Genomic DNA, 16,138 nt, shown 5'->3' on the forward strand with positions numbered 1-16,138 from the left:
TTTTACTATTATGTTGAGATTATGAGTTAAGGCATATTTATATATTTTCATATTGCAGATAATCAATTTGAATGTGGCAGTTCAGCTCAGTTGTCAAAAGAGGGTGGGGAAGAGAACCATATTAAAAATATACATTATGCAGATCTTAAAACTTGTTTTAATCTGTTTCTTAAAACTTTCTGTTATGATAGAAGTTTATATGTTGAAAAATTAAAGGTTCCTCTTTTTGTTCTACTTTACTAAATCTGGTCTAAGGCCAAAGTACTGAGTTACCATCAAAAATAATAAAAACAGCAAACCAGAGTAAGGAAAAGCAGCAAATCCTCCCCCCACCCAGGGGCTCCTGGGTAGCTCAGTAGGTTAAACTCTGACTCATTCATTTTGGCTCAGGTCATGATCTCAGGTTATGAGATGGAGCCCCTCATCAGGCTCTGTGCTGGGTGTGGAGCCTGCTTGAAGTTCTCTCTCTCCCTCTCCCTCTGGTCCGCTCCCCCTCCCCCACCTAAAAAACAAAAAACCAGCCTTGATAAAAGGAGAGATAATAGAATGCCATTTCTTTTTCTTATGGTAAAACATCAGGTTAAGTGTCTAGATGGAATTGATTATAAACTTAGGCCCTAGACCATGTGCATATACCTTTTAAAACTAGTTTTCTGTAAATTACAAGGAAAAACTGTTACTCTGAAATTTGGCTTTAATTAATTGACTGTGTACACACTGCACTCTTAAACTCAGAGTAGGAAGTATGCTATCATATAGAGAATTTTATTTTGTGTTTTTAAGAATTCCTCATGTTCAATATGGTGCCATATAACTGACAAATATACTTTGTAACTCCTAAATTTTTGAAGTGGAGGAAAGTTCCACAATTATTAAATAAAAATTATAGCTCCTAACCAGGTATTCTTTGGAGGAATAGCTTGGTATTAAAACAATGACAACAAACCCGCAAGAAGCTGTGAGGATTTTGTGACCTTTTGTGACTTTTTTGTTAAAATAGCTGTGTTCTCATTTCTTTTTTTTTTTCTTGGTCACTTTTCCATATTATTTTTATTATATTTTGGCATGATGACCTTTATCTATATTTGTTAACCAATGTTTTTCTCCTCGCCCAGGATACTCTATAATCCTTTATCAGAGGTGTTATCCAAGTACGAAATATACAGGAGGCCTGCAGGGAACCAGGAACAATAACATAAAAAGGCCTGCTTCCCCCTCAGCCCAACAGCGAGTCTGTTTTAGCCTTTTTTTAAAAAAAATGTGAAACACCTAAAGTTTCTTCTTTGCTCTGTTTACAAAAACAGACCAGTACTGCATCTGTGGGAAATTGCTACTCTTCACCTTCCCGATTCTAATCTTGAAGCAAATGCCGTATTATGGGTTTTGTCACTAACAGTAAGGAAAACAATTTTCCTTAATGGATGTTAGAAAAGAAGAGTGATGGGGGTGCCTGGGTGGCTCAGTTGGTTAAGCGTCTGACTCTTGGTCTCATCTCAGGTCTTGATCCACAGTCATGGGTTCGAGCCCCGAGTTGGGGTCCACACTCATAATCTACCCAAATTGGACCTAGCTGCCCTCCTTTCAGCAACCTTCCAATCTGGTGAGCTGCCCAGGTCCTTCAAAACAGGTCAAGAGGAAAGTGGGTCTGACAATCACCAACAACATCTTAGCAGGAATTTGTCAGAAACCTTTGCATTTGCTTTTCAAAAGGTCTGTCGATTAAGGGTCCCCAAGTAGTACATCTTTTGTGGTGAAATTTTAGTAATTACTTTTGAAATATTCCAGAGAACCTTGGGAGTTTCACTGCAGCAGTGATTCTCCTCTGTCTACCTGATAGGATATTTGGATCTTATCAGTAGTTCTTCAAGGTACATGCACATTTACTCAAAAACTGTACTTTATTTTATATTAAAATCTATGTGTCAATATTTATAGAAGTTAACACATCCAACTTGTGATAGCCACATCTACTGCCTTGCCATTTGTATGTGATGGATCTCTAAGATTCATGTATTCAGATTATTATTGTACCTTGAATCTTACCCCCAAATAATTAATGTTTAGTTTTCCTTTGTTTTGTTCAGATTTTCACAATAAAGCACATGTTCTAAATATGTGAAGCTATATTTGATTTTCATAAACTAAAGACTTAAGTGGGGAATTACTTTCATGAACATTGCTGGAAATGTTGAATTCTGTTCATTTCAAAGTGACAGGGTTATTACTTTGACGTCATCATATATTCATTAAGTCTTTGGAAGAATTTAAAAATAAGACATATACTGTTTCCAGCTTGGTGGTAGGCCAGCATACCTTCCCCTCATGATGAAAGCATCTTTGTAGGAACTCCCTTTCCACTGTCTTGAGATTTGTTTTGTCAGACATCTGTTGGGCTTTCCCTACATATGTCGTGGAGAATTTAATCTTGTTTATTACCATCATATAGTCATTCAAAGTCATTATAAAAATTTGATCAGAATTTCAGTTGTTTTGTTTTGCAAGAATGATTTTTAGCTTGTTTTCTTACAGATATGCTGTTTTCTTCATGTTGAGGTACACACTAAGGGTCAATAAATCTTAGATGCTCAGTGTAGTGAATTTTTACATATACATTTATACATCTGGGTAACTACCACTCAGATCAAATTATAGAACATTTCCAGAACCCCAGAAGGCTTTCCTGTATCTGCTTTCAGTTGACGTCCCACCAAGGTAACCCATACCTTGACGTAATTTAGTTGTACAGTCTTTTGAATTTCATATAAATGAGATTATGCAGTCTGTATTCTTTTGGGAATGGTATTCTTTCTATTTAATAATGTATCTGTGATATTGAGGTTGTTGCATGTGTCAGAAGTTTATTCTTTTTTATTGTACAATTTTTCATTGTAGATACCACAATTTATTCATTTATTCTTTTGTCAGTGAACATTTGGATTGTTTCCAGTTTTATACTATTATCAATAATGCTACAATGAATATTCTCTTCTAAAAGGGTTATTTACACTCATTTTTTTGGTGCTCATTTTTCTTGGGCTGTTGAATTTCCAAGCCATAGAGTTCATGTATATTTAGCTTTAGTAAACACTGTCAGTTTTCTAAAGTGGTTGCACTGATTCCCACTCCTACAAGCAATGTGGGAGAGTTCTCTTGCTCCACATTCTCATCAAAACTTGGTGCTGTCAGTTTTTTAAGTTTTAGTCATTTAGAAGTATCTCATTGTGCTTTGACTTTGCATTTCCTTGATTACTAATGATGTTGAATACCTTTTCACATGTGGGTTGGCAATTTGGATCTTCACTTTTGTGAAGTGCTTAAATATTTTGTTCATTTTCAAATAGAACTTTCAATATTTTTCTTTCTAATCTGTGAGAGTTCTTTGTATATTCTGGATATGATACATGATCAGATATATGTATTACAATAGTCTATGGCTATTTTTCATTCTTTTAATATTGTCCTTTGATTTATAAGTATTTTAATTTTAATGAAGTCCCGGTTTATCGGTTTTTTGTAATTGGTGCTTTCTGTGTCCCTTTAAGAAATCTTTGCTTCCTCAAGTTCATGAAAATCTTATGTTTTTCTGTAGTCCTTTATTGTTTTATCTTTCACAGTTAGGTTTGGTATCATCTCTAATTTATTTCTCTGCATGGTGTGAGGTAAGAGTCAAGGCTCAGTGTTTTCCTGTGTGGAGATCCAGTTCACCCACAAACATTTACTGGAAAGACCATCCTTTTCCCACTGAATTACAGTGGCTCCTTTGTGGTAAATAAGAGGACCACATATGCACAGGTCTGATTTTGGACTTTCTATTCTGTTCCATTGACCTCTTTATATGTGCGCTAATCCCACATTTTAAAAATTTCTGGTATCTGATAGTGTAGTGAAGCCTGTCTTCGTTTTTGCCTTTACTATTCTAGTTTTTTAGAGTTCCATATAAATTTGAGAATCAGCTTGTCAGTTTCCCATATGCTGTTGGGATTTTAATTGGAATTGTACTGAATCTAGGGATAAAATGAGAATTGATGTCTTAACAATATTGAGTTTTCCAGTGTAAATACTTGGTTTATCCCTTCAGCTATTTAGGACTTTAATCTCCCTTGGCAGTGTTCTCTAATTTTCAATACAGTGATCTTGATGAGATGCTTGGTTTTTATAAAAATGACTATGATTTTGGGTAAAAATTTGGTAATGTTTACAAAATATCCAATTTTACTATCATTTCAGACTTGCAGTCCTGTTAAGATCTCTGAGATAGGAATTTCCAAAGTAGCTAAGTAATCTCTAAAATTATTCAGTACTACAATTTCACATATGTATATTACAACTTTTAAATATGATTAAGTGGCAGTGCTATTAGAATCTGATTAATTTTTCTAGTTACGTATATTTAGATGATGCCCTGTTACCACCCCTGAAGTTCATGATACATTTGTTCTGGAGGCAAGGAAGCTTGAGATCAGGGTTTCAGCATAGCCAGGTTCTGGTGAGGGCTCTCCTCCTGGATTCCTTATATGGTAGGGAGTGGAGGAGCTCCTGTTTCTCCATCCCCCTGTAAGGACACCAGTCCCATCAGGAAGGCTCCACTTGTATGTCCTCATCCAAACCTAAAGGCCCCACCTACAGATACCATCGCATTGGGGATCAAAGCTCCAACATATGAACTTTGGGGGGACACATTCAGTCCACAGCAGTCCTCTTCCAATCTAAAGTTTAATATCATCTGGCAAGAAAACCTTAATCAAATCTGTGTTCAAATATAGTATTAGTTCATTTGTTTTAATATTAGAACATATTTTGAATATAAAAATTTAATGATGTTAAAGCTAGATAATTTTCTAATTTCAAAAATGTATAGCAACAATTAGAAAGAGTAATATTGTAATAATAATAATAATTATAGCTAACACAAGTGTTGACTCTGTACCAGGCATATGTAATCCTCACAAACATACTCTGAGGTGGGTAATATTCTTATCCTTGATCTATACAAATTTAGTAAAATGGTTTATTATTTTCATTTTATCTTAAGTTTCTAATTGTATTGTCTGATTCAAACTTATTTGAAAAAATAGATTAAAAATGCAGTGCACATCTTCAATTTTTAATTTTTTTAAATAGAAAGTCAGTGTCCTTTACTGAGAACAGAGGGACATCAGTTTACCCAGGACAACAGAGATAAGCTTGAAGTTTCAGGTAAGCATTATAATCCTTTGCAAAGAAGTGTTTTATGAAATTCTCACCATATGTGTATTATATCGTAAGTGATTTTTTGACATTGTAATTTAAGATGATAACATCAATATGAGAAATTAAAAAGAAAGAAGATAAATGATGTGGAAAAAAGTGTTAAGAGCAGAGTACTATATTAACTAAGAACAGCTCAGCTTCTTGGAGGAAAAAAAAGTTATTTAAAATTATAGAAGTGTTGTATCCATTGTAGAAATTTTGAAAAAAGAAAAGGAAATTTATGAGAAAGTACTCACTACCCAAAGATAGCCAGGAGTCCCATTTTGGTGTACCATTCCTCTTTCTTTCTCTGTCTTCCTTTCTCCTCCCTCTCTTCCTCTCTCACACACATACATGTAATCATTAATACATATATTGAATTTGAAATCAAAGCATTGCCTCACGTCAATATATATTCTTCTAAGGCATGATTTTTTTAAAAACAAGACTGCTTAAATTTCAATTCAATTGCTGTCATATTTTTTACTTAACTGTTTTTCTGTCTTTAAACATCAGAAATGCTACAATGAGCTGCTCTGATTATTTTCTTAGGATAATTGCTAGGTCAAAGAAAATTAATATTTGAGTCTTTTGAAACATATTTCATCCTCCTGTATACATACTAAAAGGAGAAAATTGAAATCAAGTAAGGACAACAAAAAAAGTCCTATTTAAAGATATCAGTATCTTTGTGGGTTTCCTAAATTTAACAAAACTACTGGATTAAATCATTTGTCACATTTTACAGGTTTTGACCTAGGAGAGAGCTTTTCTCTGAGACGTGCATTTTGTGAAGGTGATAAAACCTGTTTCAAATTGGGAAGTGCATTTCTTATTAGAGATACCATGTAAGTAAAATCATTTTTCTTTACATTTTAATAATACTATACAAACTATTTTCTAAGGAAATGCCAAATAATTTGTTTAAAAAACAAAGATTTTCTCAATAGTATTGTACTTACTTGAATGCTGTGGTAAGTGAGTTGTTTTTATATTTGTTGTTTTTAATAATCTTTGCAATCTGATCTCATTCTATGGTATAAATGCCATTCACCAATACAGATACAGGTGTAATCTTTGCAGAATAGTAATTAAATCCATTTTTTTAAATTTTATTTTATTATGTTATGTTAATCACCATACATTACATCATCGGTTTTTGATATAGTGTTCCATGATTCATTGTTTGCGTATAACATCCATTGCTCCATTCAATACGTGCCCTCTTTAATACCCATCACCAGGCTAACCCATCTCCCCACCCCTCCCCTCTAGAACCCTCAGTTTTTTCTCAGAGTCCATAGTCTGTCATGGTTCATCTCCCCCTCCGATTTCCCCCCCTTCATTCTTCCCCTCCTGCTATCCTCCTCTTCTTTTTTTTAACATATAATGTATTGTTTTCTTCAGAGGTACAGATCTGTGATTCAACAGTCTTGCACACTTCACAGTGCTCACCATAGCACATACCCTCCCCAATGTCTATCACCCAGCCACCCCATCCCTCCCACCCCCCACCACTCCAGCAACCCTCAGTTTGTTTCCTGAGATTAAGAATTCCTCACTAGAGGGGCGCCTGGGTGGCTCAGTCGTTAAGCGTCTGCCTTCGGCTCAGGTCATGATCCCAGGGTCCTGAGATCGAGCCCTGCATCGGGCTCTCTGCTCTGCAGGAAGCCTGCTTCTCCCTCTCCCACTCCCCCTGCTTGTGTTCCTTCTCTCGCTGTATCTCTCTCTGTCAAATAAATAAATAAAATCATAAAAAAAAAAAAGAATTCCTCACTAGAAGGTATTATGCTAAGTGAAATAAATCAATCAAAGACATGTGTCATATGATCTCACTGATATGAAGAATTAAATCCATTTTGAATAAGTATTATTTATGTTTAAAATAGGTATAACCAAAGTAAGATTTTCAAATGTGAACTTTAAAACATAAGACGCAATGTAGAGTTAGAGACAAAAGACTGGTATTTATTGTAATCATTTCTACATTTATTATGCTTCATGATAAATTAAAACAAAAGAACATAGCCCTTAGGTATTCCTCTTCTATATTGTGTAGAACACATAGTAACATAAGATGATAATGTGACTATAAGATGGTCTTGATACACATTGTATTTCAAAATTGAGTTACCTGAGTTTTCCTTTGTTATCTTTACTATTCATTTTCTACTGATAAGCCTGAGATTAAAAAAAAAAAAAGTATCATGTGCCATTAAATACTGACATTGGTCAGCAACTATACAGGACAATAATACTTCCCCCTATGGTCTACATGTGATTGGAGGATGGTTACAGAGTAATTCAGAAAGCTTGAGTCATCCAAAAGGCAGATAGAACATATATGGTCATGATATTTGGTCTTTGAGTCCAAGATGAACATTCCAGTTTATGAATACACTGCAGTGAAAAAGCATTAAAACTCTGGTTTAATACCCAACACAGATGTTTTTGTGTGAAAGCATATATGGATGTTTTCACTTCTTGATGAGGAGCCTAATATTTAGGTTACCAGACAGGGTTGTTGAGAATCTTCGCATTTGAATTCTCAAAGGGAAATAGCATTAGTCATCTTGTTGCCTATCCTCAGATGCTCTGTGTAAACTAGCTCCCTCACTCACTTTTTCCCTGAGAAAACTTTCTTTTAAACCTTCTATTTTGTGATACTTTAGATGCATTTAGTTTAATGATGTGGTTCCTTAAAAGTAAACTGCCCATTAATTGGTAAGAAATAAGAGTGTTAAGGAAGAGAGTCATCTGCTCTTGGGGCTAGGATGGGTGATCATCAGGTGGGGCATTTCAGCAGATAGGGCTGTACAGGTCTGTGCTGCTGTGGGCAACCTTCAGGCGTCTTCATACGTAGGCATTAAACCCTCAGCGTACAACAGGTCTGTGTTTGGCTATTCATATCCGGTAAAGAAAAGTCAATATGTATCTCTTATATAGAGAGATTTAGATGTTTTTTAACTAGTAGTAGATAACTTTAATTAAAGAATTTAAGAACGGCAACAAATTCTGTTCCAAAAATTAAGGTGCATTTTCTTTCCTGCCTTCTTCCTGACAATTTAAACTCCTGTAACTCTGTCCATGTGGCTAAAGGATTGGAGGGAAAACTTTAAAATTCACTGGAACTGAATATAAGAAGATTTAGCAAATTTTAAGTAGTTACCCTGGAAATCTTGCTGTCACATTTAGGCAATGCTATTCCCCTTTGAATATGTGTGATAATAGATATCAGCCACAACCTGACACTTAGTTTCCAACCTTTAGCTCTAAATCATTGCATGATCCCTGGGCTATCAATGTAAGTAAATTCCCTGGCTCTGCAGAGCAGAACCCTGGTACCTCTACTACAGGAAACTGGAGGGTATCTGGTTAAGCTGACTAACCAGTGTCAAGTAGCTTGGCTCATCTCCATTTACATTTCACTCATTGAGCCAAGTATGGTAGGATGCTTCTCTTGCATGATGCCATTTTGATTTTTCAATGAGACTGGAGTAAAGTTGCAGCTATTTATGTGTTTGTAAATAGGCTGCCTTGCAGAATCAGTATGGGAAAAGGCACATGCTATTTTGTATGAAAAGTGAGGATTCTTGCTGTGCCTGAGATGATTGTTATAGTTCTGTCATCTTCCAGGTGAGATTCATGAGGGGAGAGATTTAAAGAGCATGTTAGATACTTTTGGGTACCCTCAGTGCCTTGAGCCTGGCTTAATATGGGAATCCCAAGGGCGACTCTTGAAAGGGCCCTTCAGATAAACACTATTATACACTCAAAGGTGACACTGGCTCAAGGAACATCTGAGGGGCTTTATATGTTTTGTTTTATTTTATATTTGTGTCCATTTCTTCATTTCCTTGGAATAGCAAATGAAAGTATTTATTAAAAGATTCTGGGTGGTATGCTACCTAGTTTTTTGGAACTATCTTTTAGAGGAGATTTCCTTGGCTTCTTGTATCTCCAAGTTTCCCTGTCTGTGCAAAAGAAATAATTCATTATTTCTATATATATTGAGAGCTGTATCCCAGATAATCATAACTCTGATTATCTTTAAATTGTGTTTTGGCAATTATCAGGGCAAAGTGGTGAGGTTTTGCACACAAAACATGCACATACTATGGAGCTCCTTATTTTCTTGGTATAGTATAGTTCTTATCTTTCTTTAGTTGCTTCCCAGAAACATGTTTTAAATAAAAATGTCTCAAATAACAAAATAAAAATGTCTTAGTAGTTGAATATTTTAGAAAAGCTGATAAATGTTGAATTGCTGTATACTGTTGATTCTGAAGGGGCAACACTCCCTTTTTTGACTTGCCAATGGGGAAATCATTTGATTTCAAATGTAGCAGGGAAGTTAATTTCCTTGATTTATTATTGAATTCAAGGATAGTAAAGAGCCTATTTCTTAAGTTCTGTGACTGATAGCTAGTGGCTCGAGAAGGATTCTGAGGCCATATTAGGCTCAGCAGATTAGAATGCTGTGACCCATTAGCAAAAAGAGGGAAGACAGGAGAGCTTATACGTGTTTCCAGTCGGTAGTCTCTCTGACTTAGGATGATTCCTGTGAGTTGGTGTCTTTTGCAACTGAAACAGTTCCTAAGAGTGAGGGGAAATGAGGCTATGTGTGAAAAGATAATCAAAGATAATCAACACAGATTAACTTTAATAAGATTTTATGAGCTTGCATAGTATAGCTAGACACAGTGGCATAATTGACAGATATGGTCCCCTTAGCTTGTGTTGCAAATAAATAAATCTCCAGTGAAGAGGAATCTTCTCTCTCTCTCTCTCTCTTTCATTAAATTAGTTGTTGCTTTCTGGAAGCAAGGGCTATTTAGTTTCACAGCTTTACATGGGAAAAAAAGAGCTGGTAGGAGCTATTTTCATTTGCATTTTATGTTTTTTAAAAAACATCATAACCCTCCATAAGTAGAAAATGCCAAATTATATATTTGTAAGATTGGTAGTGTTTTTTAGGAGTTGTTCAAGTTCTCTGAACCTTAACAGTTCCCTTGGAAATAATCTTAAATGTGGGGAAAGCTGCTTTGCATATTGTAGCATGATCTATACCTTGTCTGTACTAGTGTTGAAAGACTCACTCCATGCTCAGGTCTTTTCTACATGAACCTTTACATTACTTCCAGATTTTTATCATTATAAATAATGCCACAACATCTAGGAAAGTTGTTTTTCTCAGTGTTTAGAATTATTTACATAAGATTGATTTTTCACAGTGGAATTACTAGTTCATTTTTAGACATCTGGATATATACTTCTAATTATGTTTCATCATTGTTTTATCCTTCTATTCTGTATAATACCCAATGTCTTCAGTAGCATTAGACATTATCATTTAAAGATTTTGACGTTAAGTTTTGCTTTTTTCAACTAAAGGCTTGTAGCAATTACAAATAAAAGCTGTAGCTTACTATATAAGTATTAGGGGTTCCTGAAATATTTCTGTTCTGCTAAAGGGTGAATAAGAGGTAACATTCAATAGTCACTGTAGTGAATGCAGGGTAGTATAGAGCTCCCCCATTTTTAAAAAAGATTTTATGTATTTATTTGTCAGAGAGAGAGAGGCAGACAGAGGGAGAAGCAGGCTCCCCACTGAGCAAGGAGCCAGATGTGGGACTCGATCCCAGGACACTGGGATCATGACCTGAGCCAAAGGCAGACGCTTAACTGACTAGTCACCCAGGCATCCCTAGAGTTCCCCCTTTTTATCCAGTAAGCATTTAGTGAGCTCACTATGGACTGGGCACTTTACTAGGCTCTGGGATTACAATGGTGAAAGAATGTGGATCTAGTCTTGCCTTCTGGAACCTGCTGGAGAGACACATGATGCAAGGAAAAACTGCACTTCTCTCTTGACTTGGCCAAGAAGAAACTGAGATGTGTTGCCTTCTGTCATCAAGCATCGGCCATGGGACTCAGTGCCACCACCCCTTCTCTTAGAAAGGCTAAACTTTCTTTAGCATCCCACACAAGGCTGATTTTCAATCTTTCCCTCATAAGGGCTGGTTTTCTAACCCATCTTTCATTTTTATTGTTCTTTGGGACCTCTCCAAGTTCTCAAAACCCAGTTAGATTCTGTGGCTCAAAATGATGTTTAGAACTACTGAAACTTCTAATTTCAGGAGGATTACTTCACAATTCCATTAAACTATAGAGAATGACTATTTATGCATCCCTTGGGTTTTCATATGGGCCATCCTATCATTTTGTAGAGAAGAAGTTTCCCATGTAAGGAAAAGTGACTTAATTAAAAAGTTGTCCAGCTGTTTATATGAGATTGAATGACTCTTACACATAATTCTTATGTTATCACTGTATTTCCTTAATTATAGTTTGCCACACCAAAAATGTGAGGTGAATCATTAAGTCATACATTCTTTTTTAAAATATATTTTTAAGGATTTCATTTATTTATTTGTCAGAGAGAGAAAAAGAGAAAGAGAGAGCACAAGCAGGGGGAGCAGCAGGCAGAGGGAGAAGCATGCTCCCTACTGAGCAAGGAGCCCTATGTGGGACTCGATCCCAGGACACTGGGATCGTGACCTGAGTTAAGGCAGACACTTAACTAACTGAGCCATTCAGGCGTCCCTAAGTCATACATTCTTTTTTATTATTATTATGTTATGTTAATCACCATGCATTACATCATTAGTTTTTGATGTAGTGTTCCATGATTCATTGTTTGTGTATAACACCCAGTGCTCCATGCAGAACGTGCCCTCCTTAATACCCATCACCAGGTTAACCCATCCCCCCACCCCCCTCACCTCTAGAACCCTCAGTTTGTTTTTTGGAGTCCATAGTCTCCCCCTCCAATTTCCCCGCCTTCATTCTTCCCCTCCTGCTATCTTCTTCTTTTTTTTTTTTAACATATAATGTATTATTTGTTTCAGAGCTGTACCTCTGAAATAAGTCATACATTCTTAAGATGAAAAGAAAACCCTGATAGGTTCACAATTACTGAATTCTTTAATTCATACAATATAACCAAATTACATATATTAGATAGAACAGAATTTTAAGAGAATGATTTTGCAGATTTTAAGACTGCATGGAAATATTTACATCCCCAACCCAAGAACCAATCACAAGAATCTGTTATTTTTTTCTGAAACATTTAGGAATGCTGATATATTCTGGTAACAAATTGCTTTGTATAGAAATGGCTACTAAAATGTAATATAATATGAAATATTATTAGCTTAGTATTTCCATTTACCAGTTTTGGAAACATTTAATATTATCATCAAATTTAAAGAAGTTGTGATTTTTGTCCTTCAGATTTCATATAATTCAATAGTGTTTAGGGAATGGTAAAGAGTATCAGTAATTGATCATATGTGTAGAGATTCTACAATATTCATACCCATTTTATTTTATTTTTGTTTTATTTTATTTCATTTGTTTTATTTCAGAAAGAACATTTAACATGCTATCTACCCTCTGAACACATTTTTAAGTGTACAATATATATTTGTTATTGACTATAGGTGCCATGTTATACAGGATGTCTTTAGGGCTTATTTCCCATTTTATTATGGCTAATTGTATGAAATTATCTTATCTTAAAATGTCTTTATGCCAGTTACCTTGAGAGTAGTGAGGTGCCAGTTAAATATACTACTTAGGAGTCATAATAATACAAATGTCATCATAAAGTAATAATATTAAGGTGTTCTGTTTTGGTAATTACTTGGGCCAGCTTGACAGGCATTGATTAATCTACTGTTAGATTATATATTTGATTTTTCTTCCCTCTTCACTCATCTTTTTATTCAATAAATCAAATCTTGTAAGCGATAGCAGAGCTTTTGCTTGGGTGGGAGTTGTAAGTATATATCTGTGGAGTGTGCACTGCAGGTTTTCAGAGTATAGAAAAGAAAGAAGGCACCTACTTCAAGTCATCATTAATCTTATTTGACCCATAAAATGCTGTGAGGATTAATTAATTATTAACCTTAGGTGGTTGCACATGTATTGCTTCTATAATGGCTATAAACTTAAATTTAAGCATGATCTTAAATTTATAAATTAGCCAGAGAATTGACTATAGTAATGCATGATGTTTTGTTATACTAGTGCTTAAGAATAACTTTTTAAGAACTTGACAGGTTTTTTGTAGATTTATCAGACTCTGTGTTTTGTAAAATAGCACTGGATAGTCTAATCTCCATTCTCAGACACAGAATCAGATAGTGAAATTCAATTTTAATTTCAATGATAAACTTTGAAATGTATGTCAATCAAGGAAGAATAATTGTGTCAGCTAATAAACTATTAATTTATTATCATTTCAATTCCTTCAACTTAACCATGAAGGGTAATCAGAAAATATGCAGGGTAGCCAAGAGGTGCTTATGTTATTTTATGTGACTCACATAAACTTGGTATACCTTGTCTATTGCCTCATTTTAATTAACACTTACATTTCCTAAAATACATGTGTTCCAGATTAGGTGAAATTTTTATAATTTTAAGCTAAAAGTAATATATTTGAATAATTAATAATTCCTCTCACCATGGCTATATCCATGTAATTTAGAAAAATCACAAGTTCAGTGAAAATTTCAATTAATATGGACATGCGTGGTAGTGCTGGGCAGAATTATCTGTTTGGTTGAAAACGAGATTGAATTGGCCAGATGTTTTGCAGCAAAGGTATTTCTCATATGTGAACCATCTCCCATCTCAGCTTCTTCTTTCTGCTTCAGAATTTCCCTGCCTTAGCTGTCCTCTCTAGAGGCAACCCTTCTGTTTTAACCCCTTCACTTGTGCTCTTAATCTTCTCCCTGCCAGCCTCCTCTAATACCTAGATCCACCCATGATCCCCTTCACTCTTCTGTTTTCAGTGTCCCTCTCCACAGTATCCTGGCCTCTTAGTCTACAAATATATACTTAATCCCTTTCTGTTCTAGAAACATTTTCCTTTGACAATCCTTTTTACTCCCAAACTTCCCAAAGGAATAATGTTACTGACTACTTTTACTTCCTCACACATTCCTTAACCCCCTTATATCTCACCAGGGCTTCTTGAACACTGTGGAAATTTCTTTCAAAGTTGCTGGTGACCACTGTCCTGTCTCGAATATCCCTGACCTAAGTATTTCTGTACACTGCCTTTCTGTACCCATTTCTCTCTGTCATATTTCTGCCCGTCATTTTTGCTGATTTGAATCTTATATATCCTAGAAAGTTTAGTACACACCCTACCTTCTAAACACAGTCCTCCCTGATGTCTGCAAGCAAAATTCCTTCTTTTTGAGTGGTTCAATATACTTTTCATGTAATGCTGATCTCATTCTGGCTCAGATAATCTAAATGTTCCCAGGTCTCATTAGTATTAAGTTCAAATGATGTCATATTAACATCAGTGCCTAAATTGTGATGATTCCTACTTTCTACCTGCACAGCTGTAGAACCTCAGCCCCCTCTTAAAAACAACTCTTGTTATTTTGGGAGCCCCAAGAGTGTTGCATATGTGCTCATGTTCAAAAGAAAGTACACTCTTGTCCATGTATTCTAATCTCCTTGTTTATGCACATCACCCTTGCTTTTACTGGGAGTCCTCTCCATGAAAATGCCCCTTCATGGGCCCTAGCCAACTCCTATTCATGGCTGCTCATCCTCAGCCCTCGGGTACCAGAGTTGCTCTGTGGCTTACAGATGAGTGGGGTGTGTGTTTACGCTCTGAAGGGTGAAGGCATCAGTTCAATGATCCTCTAACTGTCACCTGGATCTCAAGTCTATGCCCAAGGCACAGGGCTGCACAGTGTATTTAACAAATGTAATTCAGTCAGCTCCTGGCATTCTTTTTTCTGTGGCACTCAAAAAGATATGGACTAGGCATTCCTCCCTATTATCTTTACATTTCTATCTCTCTTCTAATTTACCCATGATAAGAATATAAAATTCCCTTTGCGGGCGCCTGGGTGGCTCAGTCGATTAGGCATCTGCCTTCAGCTCAGGTCATGATCCCAGGGTCCTGGGATTGAGTCCCGCATCGGGTTCCCTGCTCAGCGGTGAGCCTGCTTCTCCCTCTCTCACTCCCCCTGCTTGTGCTCTCCCTCTCTCTCTCTGTCAAATAAATAAATAAAATCTTTAAAAAAATTCCTTTTGTTTATGAGGTATACAGAATAAATATTTTATAATATACCGTCCCTATTATTTCTTAGTTCAGCTCTGATGGCCGTGAAAGAAGAAATTCTAACGAAGTATTTCATTTGATTCCCAAATGACACGGAAGACTCACTACATGCCAGGCACTGAGGACTTAAAGATAAATAAAGACATGGTCCCTGGTGTTGAGTTATTTATGTCTGGGAAGATAGATATATTGACAATTAGCTGTTATGGAATATAGTAGCAATCTTTAGATGTAGGTATACAGATGAAGAGATGAACAGAGAAAGCCATTTTGAAGGAACTAGGGAAAGCTTCACAGAGGATGTGTAAGGTAGAGGCTTGAAGGGTAAGTACAGATTTGCCAGGTGAGCCAGGGGGCCAGTGTGTGGTAGTTGGAGTATCATTTAAAGGTCAAGGTAGTTTGAAGAATGGTGAGAAATCCTGTGTGGTAGTGAACACAGGTGGCAAGAGTATCTGTGGGGTGGAGGAGGCTGAAAATGGAGGCTAAGATGCTGTTCTGAGTGGACTTATGTGCAAGGCTAAGGGGTTTGAACTTTATATAAAAAATACAGTGAAAGGAGAAAGATTTCAACGATCTGAAGAGAAGCCACAGTATATCAATTATACCTCAATAAAACTGTTTAAAATAAAGTGAAGGTGTGAGAGCAATAGCATTACATTCTAGAAAACAAAGGAAGGAAGGAAGGAAAGAAGGAAGAAAGAAGAAAGAAAGAAAGAAAGAAAGAAAGAAAGAAAGAAAGAAAGAAAG

At 35.9% G+C, this 16,138-nt stretch overlaps 1 protein-coding gene across 1 annotated transcript in view; it reads left to right on the forward strand.

The window, feature by feature from the left end:
* COL19A1 (collagen type XIX alpha 1 chain) overlaps window positions 1-16,138 on the forward strand; it is a 321,624-nt gene that overhangs the window by 15,928 nt on the left and 289,558 nt on the right. Inside the window, exons 3-4 of the mRNA XM_034990815.1 lie at window positions 5,122-5,196; window positions 5,978-6,077. Of these exons, the coding sequence (XP_034846706.1) occupies window positions 5,122-5,196; window positions 5,978-6,077 (175 nt within the window). The remainder of the gene's footprint in view (window positions 1-5,121; window positions 5,197-5,977; window positions 6,078-16,138) is intronic.

The sequence above is a fragment of the Mirounga leonina genome, unplaced genomic scaffold (genome assembly GCF_011800145.1).
Source record: "Mirounga leonina isolate KUSES-001 unplaced genomic scaffold, KU_Mleo_1.0 Mir_53, whole genome shotgun sequence".
In the NCBI taxonomy this organism is placed as follows: Eukaryota; Metazoa; Chordata; class Mammalia; order Carnivora; family Phocidae; genus Mirounga; species Mirounga leonina.